This window comes from Silurus meridionalis, chromosome 25, assembly GCF_014805685.1.
Source record: "Silurus meridionalis isolate SWU-2019-XX chromosome 25, ASM1480568v1, whole genome shotgun sequence".
In the NCBI taxonomy this organism is placed as follows: Eukaryota; Metazoa; Chordata; class Actinopteri; order Siluriformes; family Siluridae; genus Silurus; species Silurus meridionalis.
Genome location: NC_060908.1, coordinates 13,700,683 through 13,712,965, shown reverse-complemented (window position 1 = coordinate 13,712,965; position 12,283 = coordinate 13,700,683). Strand labels below are relative to the sequence as shown.

At 43.7% G+C, this 12,283-nt stretch overlaps 1 protein-coding gene across 2 annotated transcripts; it reads left to right on the top strand.

Moving 5' to 3' along the window:
* The first annotated feature begins 1,708 nt into the window (after positions 1-1,708).
* Positions 1,709-11,273, top strand: dtx2 (deltex 2, E3 ubiquitin ligase). 2 transcript variants are annotated; one of them, XM_046839335.1, is made up of 9 exons: positions 1,709-2,527; positions 3,780-4,335; positions 5,559-5,617; positions 6,418-6,540; positions 7,490-7,554; positions 7,652-7,813; positions 9,331-9,492; positions 9,937-10,026; positions 10,302-11,273. In XM_046839335.1, exons 1-9 carry the CDS (start codon positions 2,227-2,229, stop codon positions 10,551-10,553), a joined length of 1,770 nt encoding a protein of 589 aa, XP_046695291.1. In that variant the 5' UTR covers positions 1,709-2,226; the 3' UTR covers positions 10,554-11,273. The 2 variants fall into 2 exon arrangements, with proteins under 2 accessions (XP_046695291.1, XP_046695292.1); XM_046839336.1 differs by lacking the exon at positions 6,418-6,540 and having other exon boundaries at positions 1,712-2,527.
* The last annotated feature ends 1,010 nt before the right edge of the window (positions 11,274-12,283 follow it).

The following is a 12,283-nucleotide window of genomic DNA, read 5'->3' as shown; positions in this document are numbered from 1 at the left end:
GACAGACATAATTATTTATTAATAACTAATGAATTATATTTTGCTAGTAGCCAGTTATTATTCATTAGATTGATTTTTAGCAGTAGGAGTAACAGTAATATACTATACTAATAATAATTTTATGAAGGAGAAAAACGAGAACACAAAATATAGAAGTTAATTAGTATATTTATGAATAGGTTTGTATCATAACTCATAGTTAATTCTTACTTTTATTGATTGTTTTGAAATAACAGCAATATTATTGTTGTTAGTAGTAGTAGTATAATAGTATTAGTACAAACAACAGTAATAAGTTTATTATTGTAGTAGTTGTAGTAGTAACAGAACAACAATAACTGTTTCTATATACTTCTATAATAAGAAGTAGAAAAAAAAAACAATTACGTTTTAAGAAAAAAATAAATAGTACAACGGTAGTTAAATGTATACCATATATATTAACTAGGAGGTACAATAATTCATTAATGTTTATTGATATTTGTTTTATTTAGGTTTTGTAATAATTATAGTATCATAGTATTATTAATAGTAATAAAACAACAATCAACAAATATTTGTAAAGAATTGTAAATACAGTAATGAATGAATGAATGAATGAATAACTAATTAATAATGACTAGAGTTAACTAGTTATTATTATTATTATTATTATTATTATTATTATTATTGGCAGCAGTGTTACTACAAAGAATAAGAAAAGGAAAAAATATAGTACAATGATAGTAGAATACTGTCGACTTCTACTAATAATCATATTACTACTACTAATTATAATAACATTATTAATAATAATATTACTGCTATTATTACTACTAATCATATTAACATTACTGCTATTAATAATCATAATAATAATATTACTACTAATTATAAAAACACTACTACTAATAATAATATTACTACTAATAATAATAACATTAATATCACTACTAATAATAACATTACTGCTATTAATAATAATACTAATAATAATTATATTACTACTACTTCTAATCATAATAACATTGATATTACTACTATAAAAAGAGTGCAGGCAGGGTGGAGTGGGTGGAGAAGAGTAATAGCAGGAGTGATTTGTGATAGAAGAGTATCTGCAAGAGTGAAAGGAAAAGGGAAGTTTATAGGACTGTGGTGAGACCTGAGATGATGTATGGATTAGAGACAGTGGCATTGAGTAAAAGACAGGAGGTGGAGCTGAAGGTAGCTGAGATGAAGATGTTGAGGTTTTCGTTGGGAGTGACGACGATGGACAGGATTAGAAATGAGTTTATTAGAGGGACAGAGCTTGTAGGACGTTTCAGAGACAAGGTGAGGGAGGCGAGATTGAGATGGTTTGGACATGTGCAGAGGAGGGACATGGGGTATGTCTGTAGGAGAATGCTTAGGATGGAGCCACCAGTAAGGAGGAAAAGAGAAGGTTTATGGATGTGGTGAAGGAAGACATGCAGGTAGTTGTTGTGTAAGAGGCAGATGTAAGGACGGGGGTATGGTGAGATGAACTGCTGTGGCGCCCCCTAATGGGAGAAGACGAAAAAGAATGAAAATACTATTGCTAAAAAAAAAAAAAAAATAATAATAAAAAAAAAAAAAAATAATAATAATAATAAACTACATCAGTTGAATATATTTTCAATAATAAAAATAATAATCAGAGAGGGATTTATAGGTGAGCAGGTTTTCTCCTTAGGGGGCGGGGCTTGTTGGTTTGTTGCTTTGATGTTCGGCGCGCGCGCGCAGTGACGCGCGGTTACCGCTTTGTTATCGCTGTGTTCCGTCCGCGGCTCAGCAGCGCAGCAGCTCGGGGTCACAGTTCCGCTCTCACTCCGGTTCTTCTCCAACACCACATTATCACCTGAGATACAGAGACATGGTCCTGACAGCAGTAATTCTGACTTCATGTCGGTCAGTTGTCCGGGTTGTAGGCGCTGTAATGCAGAACTAGTAGGTTGCTCGGTGAGGAGAAGCAGCGCTCGGTGGCTAGCGCTCGAGGGCGGCTCGGTTAGCGGAGTTAGCGGCGCTTTAGGAGATGCGAGCGGGTTTTGGGAGAGATTGAAGGCCTTTGTGGAGGAACCGTGTTTCACGCAGGACAACGAGCTGGCTCATCCGGATACAAGACACCCCTGGGTCTTCACATGAACCTGGTTGCGACACGGCTCGGCTAGCTCGCTTCTGGGGAGGAAATCAAATCAGCTAGTTTGTTTCCACACGATCCCGGGGTGAGGAATGGCCACCGCTTCCGGTTTCCCTTCGCGGAGTGGCGCGGCTCTGTCCGCTGCCTCGCCCGGGACCTCGTCCGGAGCCGTCGGCCAGTCGCAGGCCATGGTGGCGGTGTGGGAATGGCAGGACGATTCGGGCGCGTGGCGGCCCTACAGCGGCCAAGTCAGCTGCTTCATAGAGCAGTGTCTCCATCCTCACCGGAGCGCAGGCCCGGCTGTCACCACCATCTCCCTAGGGCAGAGTGACGCGAGTCTGGCTGCCTACATCATCGACATCCCGAGCTTCACACAGTTCCGACAGGACACCGGTATGCGCCTCTGCCACACACAGGCTACATTGTCTTTTATCCGCCTCATTAGTGCTTTCACTGGTAGGGGTGCCAATATATATGTTGTCTCCTAGATGAAGTAAACTTCAACTGATTGAACCATGGACCATTTAGCTGTAATACCACCACCATATCACCATTACTACTACCACCACCACCATGATCCCATCACCATTACTACCACCACCATGATCCCATCACCATTACTACCACCACCATGATCCCATCACCATTACTACCACCACCATGATCCCATCACCATTACTACCACCACCATGATCCCATCACCATTACTACCACCACCATGATCCCATCACCATTACTACACCACCATGATCCCATCACCATTACTACCACCACCATGATCCCATCACCATTACTTCCACCACCATGATCCCATCACCATTACTACACCACCATGATCCCATCACCATTAATACCACCACCATGATCCCATCACCATTAATACCACCACCATGATCCCATCACTATTACTACCACCACCACCATGATCCCATCATCATTACTACCACCACCATGATCCCATCACCATTACTACCACCACCACCACCACCATGATCCCATCACCATGATCCCATCACCATTAATACCACCACCATACTAAAGATTCTGTCAGATTTCAGGCTCAGCAGCTGTTTATTTTATCCACAGAGAGCCTTTAATAACTACCAGAACTTTGTTATTGTTTGAGAAAGAACCCTGTTTAAGTGAATAGGTTGGGTTTTAACCGGAGACTCGGTTCCACATGACACTGCTGGGTATTTCCCAGAGAAGTACGCTCGCGCCACATGACCTTCAGCATACAGACTGCGCCTGTAATAACCAAAATCACCGTGAGCCAAAACAGTGAAAAGCCCACACAACCGTTAGTTTCACTTTAGTGTTTTTGAAAGACCTGCGACACCTGCACTCCCTGCTGACTGAACAGGAAGGACGAGGGAGGAAATAATAGCAGGAAATGTGCTGCAGGTTCAGACAGGAAGGACAGCAGTTGGGGGGGGAAACTCTCAAAAGTTGCACTTAAAATTAGTACTTACACAAATGGCAAGTTAATTTTAGGTACGTTTTGCATTTTGTATGCAGCGTGTTTCTGTTTACTGTTTCTGTGTTTCATATCAGAAGAACAAACAGGGCGGCTTACCAGCGTAACACACAATTATATCGATTACCTACGGTAGTAAAAAACTCACTAAAAACCTGTTTCCTGCAGGTAAAGTCCGCTCGGTGCGACGCAGCCTGTTCCCTCAGTCGCCTGCGCTGGGCAACGGCGTGCTCTGGGAATGGGCCAATGACGAAGGCAGCTGGACAGCTTACGAAATGCACACGTCTGCTTTGCTGGAGCACAGTTACGTAACCCGCCAGACCACGGCTGACTTAGGACCACACAGCCAGAACTACGTGGTGGACTTCATGACGTTCGAGCAAGTCAACAAGACGTCTGGTTACAGGCGGCGCGTGCGCAGGCAAACCGGGACTCCGTACCCGCCTGCATCGGTCTCGGGCACGGGCACGGGCTCGGGGTCGGTCATCCACTCGGGACCGGCATGCACCTGCCAGCAGTGTTTGAGCCACGGACCCATGCCCGGGCGCTCACGGCACTCTTTCTCAGCTGCTGCCGGCCCTTCCTCGGCGTACTCGCCGTATCCCAGAAGGCCGCTCTCCGTAGGGAACATGGCTTGGGGAGGACCCTGGAGCTCAGCGGCTTCTTCTATGGCTCAGCCTCCAGGGCCGGTGCAGTCCTTTCCGAGTACTCCGAATGGCTTGAGGTCAGTTCGAGTCATCAGGCTGAAAGTATTTGCAGATGTCAATCTTGAATGTTTAGCTGGTGTTCTGTAAGGTTCTGGTTGGAAGATGGAACACGTAGACAGTTCAGGGGTTTAAAAATGGCCAGCTTTTGTATGGTTTAGGGTTTTCTTTCTTATTTTTCATTTTTTTTTTCTCCAGATGAACGTGTTTATAGTTTATTTGCTGAACTTGCTTCTGATTGTGAAAGAAAGACAGTTTGTTTTGTCTTGTCGACTGAAAGTAGTCTGGGCTATGCTAATTGGAGGTGTTACAGAAATAGTACTTCCTTTCTGTCTACACAGGCTCTTTGTGCCCATGTTTAAGCATCTCGCACCAACCACAGTGCCACCCTGTTTCTCCACTTTCAGTGACCCTGATGCTCTATTAATACGTGCAAAATAGACCACACAGCATCCATCAGACAGGAAGTCCAAGCTCTTTCCTACATTTCTCCTTTTTCCTTTTGAACATTGATTGTTTTTGGTTTATATTCACATTCTAACTCGGGTTGCCATGCGCACACATTTTACCCGCTAATTGAAAACAAAAAAAGAGGGGGGGCAGTTTCCAAACACGTGTTACATCGATGCAAAACATCTCTGGTTTATTAAGTTTTATTACATCCGGATGGGAATGAGTTAATGGCAGTAAATCATCTTAACAGTAGTTTGCTGTGTGTGTGAGAGAGAGTGAGTGTGTGCCATTAGGGAAATTACACGGTCAAGTGCACGAGTGCGACCTCAGTCAGCGATGAAATGAAAATGAAATTAACTAACACGGTATGACTGAAGGGATAGAACAGGAAATCTACAGCCGTATCCGGATCCTAACACCTTTATCAAGTACTTTAAGAAAAGTCCTAGGTTTGGATCAGGCCTCTGGATTTCCTTATGGTGTCGTTTAACGCTCTGCTTTTTCCTGATGCTGATGTTTAGACCGGTCTCGAGATCCGAAACCATGGATTGTTTGCGTTCTTTCAAACGAGTCACGCTGACATCCTGAAATGGTTATTTTTAGGCTCTGATTTAAGCGGACATCCTTCACCGCTTCACACAGGCAGATGCTTTGGGTGCAAAATCTTTAAGATGAGACAGATGGAGGTGCTGAAAATAAGTCGCCCGACCAATCAGATTTGAGTATTCAACTGCGCTGTGTGTCGTAATACAGTCATTGATAACGAATTATGATTTTTCTATTTCCACAGCATCCCGTCAATCCCCTTACAACTGAACGGCTCCAGCAGCGTGAGTGCCGCCCTGGCAGGTAGCATACACGTACATCTGCAAACAACAGCTTTTCCCATGTGTCTTTGTCTTCAGTTCCTCTAACCCCCCCCCCCCGATTGTGCATTTTGACCCGTAGCCTGCAGAAATCGCCCTTCTTGTGAGTGTCAATCAATCAGTCAGTCAGTCAACCAGGTGAAGATTCCCAGCAGATGCCAAGCAGATTAGTCTGTATCTTTGACATGGCTCGGATATTTAAAAAAAGCGCTGGAAATATTTCCTGACCCGGTGCAGTCGCATCTCATCAGCCCAGATTCATTATCATTGTACAGAAGCTATCGTAAAAAAAAAAAAGTTCTCCACGTGAGTTTACCACCAGGTCGCGCAGCAGCCTAGATAGTGTATGTTTAAGGTTGGATTTGACAGCCGGTCGAGGGAATTAGGAGCTGTCTGCGGTTTCTCAGTGAGAAAAAAATAGTCCTGGTCAAGACAGAACTGGGATAACGAGCCGCTCGCCGCCCTCTGTGCCAAGCCAGATGGGTTCCGATTTCTCCGAGGCGTTCCGACGGTACAGCTCTCTAAAGCGCAGTCAGGTGGATGACACTCACTGCCAGGGTTCCTTACCGTCAAGGGATGCTCTGAACTCACGCCCTCATCACAGCATGCAACCACCCCACTCACTTGTGGTTGGCCTGCTCCACTTTTTGGCTCATCACTTTTCCTCTCCTCCATTCCCTCCCCACCCCTCCTTACTTCCCTCCTTCCCTCCCTCTTTCCTTCCCTCCCTCCCTCCCTCCCTACCCCCCCGCATGTTTTCCGCCTCGGGGGTCGGCTGTCCAGGCATGGCTTCCATTTTGATGTCTGCAGCAGGACTGGGAGTTCGCTTCATGACCAGCCCCTCCGGCAGGCCCAACCAAGCCCAAGCCAGCTCCGTTAAGAGGGCAAAGAGACAGCACAGGACAGGTAGCTAAGCCGTGCCAAACCTTCTACACCTAACCCCGCACCCCTGAACTGCCCCTGCTGCCCGCATCCCTCCTTTTTTTTTTTTTTTCTTATTTCCTCACATGATTCTGCTGCTTGCCCTAAAACGCCACTTTGCTCAGTTCCTTTTTTGTTGTTGTTATATATAGAAAACTGTGTGTGGTTTTTGTGTTTCACCTCACTGGTCCCTACTTCACGTTGTGCATGCGCACTCAGCCACTCTGCCTTTCGAAATGCCTGCATCGATTGTCCATTTGTTGTCCGGCCATCACCTGCTTGTGACACGCACGCCGTTTAACCCACGAGCCTAAACATCACGTGTATCGCGCATAACAAGAAGTCGCTGTGCGCTTCCTGGCCGCTTGAAAAACCACGTAAGCGGGGAGGATCTGACGAGGTTCCGACAAGACTGACACTTACAAGCAAGCCTAACCCACTTCCTTTTAATATCCGCTAACGACAAACCTTTCCGTTTTTAACGCGGTTAATTCACTCGGACTTGTTCAGTCAAGTGCGCTAGGACCCAGGGGACCCGAACTGCCGCTTACTGCACATCAATTTCCTCGCCATAGCTTCACTATTACTCTGGGAAAGTGGTACCAGATGATTTGTCTTTAGTAATGTATTTACTTCGGGAGGCAGTTATGCGTCGCAGGAAGCGGCGGCGGTGCGAATAGACTCTTTCCCAGAGTATGCCTTTTGCTAAACTGCTTAACGTCTCAACTCAGCACTTTTCACCGTACAGAGTTCACACATGATTTGTGCTCTTAATGTGTGCAAAAAAAGAGAACTGCGTGGTCACCGAGACTCTACATTGTTTAGCGTATTCTTTTAGCGATAGCGGCGACAGATTTGTGTGTAATCCCTCAGCCCGTTGAGAGGATGCTCCGATTTTGGACGCGCATAAAATGTTTCCGTTGTGTGTCCTCAGCTGCCCAGAAACCCGAAGAGGTCATTAAGAAGTACATGGAGGAAGTGCGGGCGATCCCAGATGAGGTACGATTGCGATTGTGATGTCGTTTCCCGTGTCACTGTAGTATGTGCTTGGTGTGCAGCCGGGGGGAAAAGAGTGAGTCATGTGGTGTCGTTTCAGGATTGCATGATTTGCATGGAGCGTCTGTCGTGCCCCTCTGGCTACGACAGCCCTGAAGGGGGAAGCCAGGCGCTGCAGCCTAGCACCGTGGGCAAGTTCACCAAGTGTGGTCACACCTTACACATGCTCTGCATGCTGGCCATGTACAACAACGGCAACAAGGTATAACGCTTCTCACCGAGCTGCATTTCTCAAATACAGACCCACTGCTTTCGACCGCAAGAACTGACGCAGACAGGATTTAAATACTTGCTCAGGAAGTAATGTGGTTTGAGATTAGTGGCACATAGTGGGGGAAAAAAAAAACCAGGCTGATTTATGATGCATTTGAGTAATGGTTTTGTTTCTCTCACAATGTAAGTACAAACAATGGGCCTCATTCTTCAGCCTTTAAAAATAAATCGTCCATCGTGGAAGTCAAACTACAAGTTTAAGAATAAGATGAGAATAAAACAAATATATCTACCATTTTTGCATTTCCAGCAGAGACGCACCTGGTGGGGAGGGGGAAAAAATATATATATACACACAAAACATTTGTGCATGCGTGTGAAGTTTGTAGTGTAATTTGTATGTAGCATATCTCATGATGAGATCTGAAGCCAGCCAATCAGGGTTTTCTTCAATACCAATGACGAGGTTCTATTTAATACTTAAATTATCAGTATGCAGAATTTTCATCTCTACCAAGAACAAAATCCGACTTCCCCGGCCTTCGATCCTCCCGTATGGATCTGATATGCGGCCCCTTGCTCAAAACATACTCGGACATATGCGACGCTTACGTCGGCGCCTGCGTATGTCACTCGCACCTTCTGAACGAAGTCCTTCGAAATCTAAACCATAACCGCTCCCCACATTGGGTTCTCTAGAGAGTTCACAACCTGCACAGTGGAGAGTCCAATAAACAGAGCTGAAGAACACATGAATCAAACCGGTCGAGGAGGATTTATTAAAAAAACAAACAAAACTGAGATGCGGTTAGAAACCAAATAACGGACCACCAAGCCTGAAAAAGTCTTCAGTTCCTTTAGAACCCATTTAGGGGTTCCAGGTAGACCCATTCACATGCCAGCTGATATAGTTTGTATTTGGATAAAGGGGGATTTTGTTTTATTGTTGTCATGATGATATTGTAATGTGGCCTGCAGGAAAAACAAAGAAAGCTGCTCATCTCTCCTCTTTTTTTTCTTGTTCTTTCTCTCTCTGTTTCTCTTTCTCTCTTTTTTTTTTGTCACTCACATTCTTTCGCTTTTACTCTCTGTATCTATTAACCCCTAACAGCTGTGCCATTTTAGTCTGCATCAATAAATAAAATAAAAATATATACATTTTGTATATGAACAATGCAATATATAATTACTAGGTATTAATTTATAGGTAAAATATTATTATTATTGTTTGTTTTTTTATTTCATCATATTTTCCACATAATGATACAAAACTGAATAATTATGCATAACATTATGGAAACTTAATTAATTATAAAAAAGCATGTTGTGGATTTCTCATTTTACAAACGAACGCCTTCGGATTAAAACGACACGAATTCAAAGCGCTTTAAAAACGGCGTCTTCTGTTTTGTTTACACGCATGAGCGTATTTTTGTTTACAGTGTTCTCCGTGTTGTATATCAGCTTTTTTTTTTTTGACATTTCTGTGTCTGTCGTTTTTGGAAGGACGGCAGCCTGCAGTGTCCCTCTTGCAAGACAATCTACGGCGAAAAGACCGGCACTCAACCAAAGGGCAAGATGGAAATATACAGCATCCCTCAATCCCTCCCTGGTCACCCGGACTGTGGCACAATACAGATAATCTACAACATCCCTCCTGGATTACAGGTCACTGCACCATTCAGCTGTTTACATTTATATATGCATCATATACTGCTATAGAGCATCGACCTCAACACTATTGAACACCTTCGGGACGAATTCAAACGCTGACCGCCCCCTTGTGGCGAAAAGAGCGCAGCTCTCCACAAGCACACTCCGAAATTCAGTAGAACAACTTCCCAGAAGAGAAGAGTCTATAACAACAGCAGACAGGGACTAAATGTGGAATAGGATGTTCAGAAAAGCAAATCTTACACTATTCATATAGAGTACAGCATATATTTACACTAGTTAATCTGGTTCCCATTTAACTTTATCAAAGTCAAAATCTTGATTGTCTCATTTAAAAGGGAGTCGCCGGGAAGCATGTCCGCATCACGCAGCTCTGAGCGGTAGCTTTAGACGAGCGAGACGATTTAATTACATCGAGTTTCGTGTTTCTGTCCTCAGGGTTCCGAGCACCCGAATCCGGGCCAGCCTTACACCTGTCGAGGTTTTCCTCGCTTCTGCTTCCTGCCTGACAACGACAAGGGCAGAAAGGTATCGCATGTGTTTTAATTACACAGTCGCTCTCTAAAGAAGAGCTCTTCTGAGAATAATGACAAAGTTTGGTCAAGAATCAAAGATCTGTGTTTCATCATGGATCAAAATGTATTTGAGTAAGAAGGAACAAGAAAATTGTTCTCTGTTTCACAGAGGTATAAATACGAGGTAACACACAGTGATTAATATAAAGAAGTGTTGCTGGAGTTTGAATTCTTTTACAGTCAGATTCCAGATACAATCTCCCACCATCTCGGTGTCTTTCTCCACAGGTTCTGGAGCTGCTGAAGGTGGCGTGGACGCGGCGTTTGATCTTCACAGTAGGCACGTCCAACACCACAGGCGAGCCCGACACGGTGGTGTGGAACGAGATCCACCACAAGACCGAGATGATGTCGAACGTATCGGGCCACGGATACCCAGACCCCAACTACCTGGACAACGTCCTGGCCGAGCTGGCGGCGCAGGGCGTAACCGAGGACTGCCTGAAAAGAGACACGTCTCGGTCACGTGAGCCCGAGTAGATCGCCCTGAATGAGACACTGTGTGAGATCGTAGGCAGATTTTGAGCATGTAAAATGCTTGGGCATCATTTAAAAAAAAAAAAAAAAAAAGTACAACCCTTTATCGCATCTCCGCTAGGATTTAAGAGCCGATTCTCTGTAACATCCAGGATTTTTTTAAATGGCTGGTCCAGCGTATACAACAGCCATACAGGCGTTCAGAACCTGAGCCAAATGTTACTCGGTACATTACTTAAGGACGAGAGAACAAGGGAAGGTTTACAGTATGAAGTTTTTTTTTTTTTTGTACATAAGTGGCGATGGACCTCCATCCTCTTTTTACATTTTTTCCCCCGACTCTTAAGTATATCTCTGTTTCTGAACAGCTGTCACTTTTTTCTCATACCATCCGAGAGGCAGCTACGATTTGGGTTTGAACACGCGATTTATTTTTTTCCGTAGCACTTTAGCTCTGGCAGTGCTGTGAATCATAAAGGGATTTCTAAAGCCAAGTGTAGCTTTAAAAAAAAATCTAAATAAAACATAAAATTATCAAAAACGCTTCTTTCCCGGCATGGCATGCGTTACAGACCACCATTTATAGTAACTTCTGACGCTTCTTCCAACTTCCAACTTCCAACGATCCCATGTCATTATTGCAAAACACTGCAAATAGTTTTTACTAGTACTGTATTACTTGTATTACAAAATTAAAAGTGTTACGATTTGCGAACATTTCAATTCATGCTGTTTGAAATGCTTTGATGCTGCTGTTTAGGTTTTTGAACGCACAAGGGATATCACACACACACACACACACACACACACACACACACACACTTTAGGGAGGGGGAGGGGGTAGAATAGACACCCCATTTAAATTAAAACCATGTTACATAAGGTGAATAGGGAAATGAAAGCAGATTTTAAATTCCCACAATGCTGTTCAAGTTCCATTAATTCCCACATTCGTCTCCTTTATTTCTACACGTTGTGCCTCTTGTCTTGTTTTCCAAATTCATCGTCTGCGACGAGGGTCGGGGGGACCCAAGTCTGTCCATCCGTCTGTTCTTCCGTCTGCCCGTCTGTCTGTCTAGATTATGCCTGGATATAAATAATTCTGCCCAATCTAAATCGCACACAGAGTAATTAGTGCTATAAGATGATCATGAAACGAGTTGTAATAAGAAGCTGTTTGTGTTCAAACTTGTGCCATTTTTTTAACACTTTATTTCTCATTCAAAATTTTTCTTCATCATTCCGTGAAATGCAATTGCCTTTATGTTGCTACTAGATAAATCGATCTTCAGTGGCCTGCTATAGAGCTATGACCTCAACCCTATGGAATATCTTTGGAATTGAAACACTGACTGCACCCCAGGACTCCTTACATCACCTACATCTCGGTACCTGAACACCCTTGTGGCTGAAGAGCACAAATCTCCACCACCACAATCCTGTGGAACAACTTCCCTGAACTAGAGTTAAAGGTTATTAAAACAGCAAATCGGGACTAAACGTGGAACTGGAGGTTCTATATGACTCGTCTATACAGTGTATATGCAATTCTGTTCGTTTAGAAGATTTTGATTCCTTTTCTAGAACCACAGTTCTGCACTTCTAAGACATTACTGTTTCTATAGTAACCTATACAGCGACTTGGAAAATGAACGAAAAAAAATGCTGAAAATTTTGTGCATTTTCTGGGAGAATGGGTTTATTTCTCTCTCTCTCTCTCTCTCTCTCTCTCT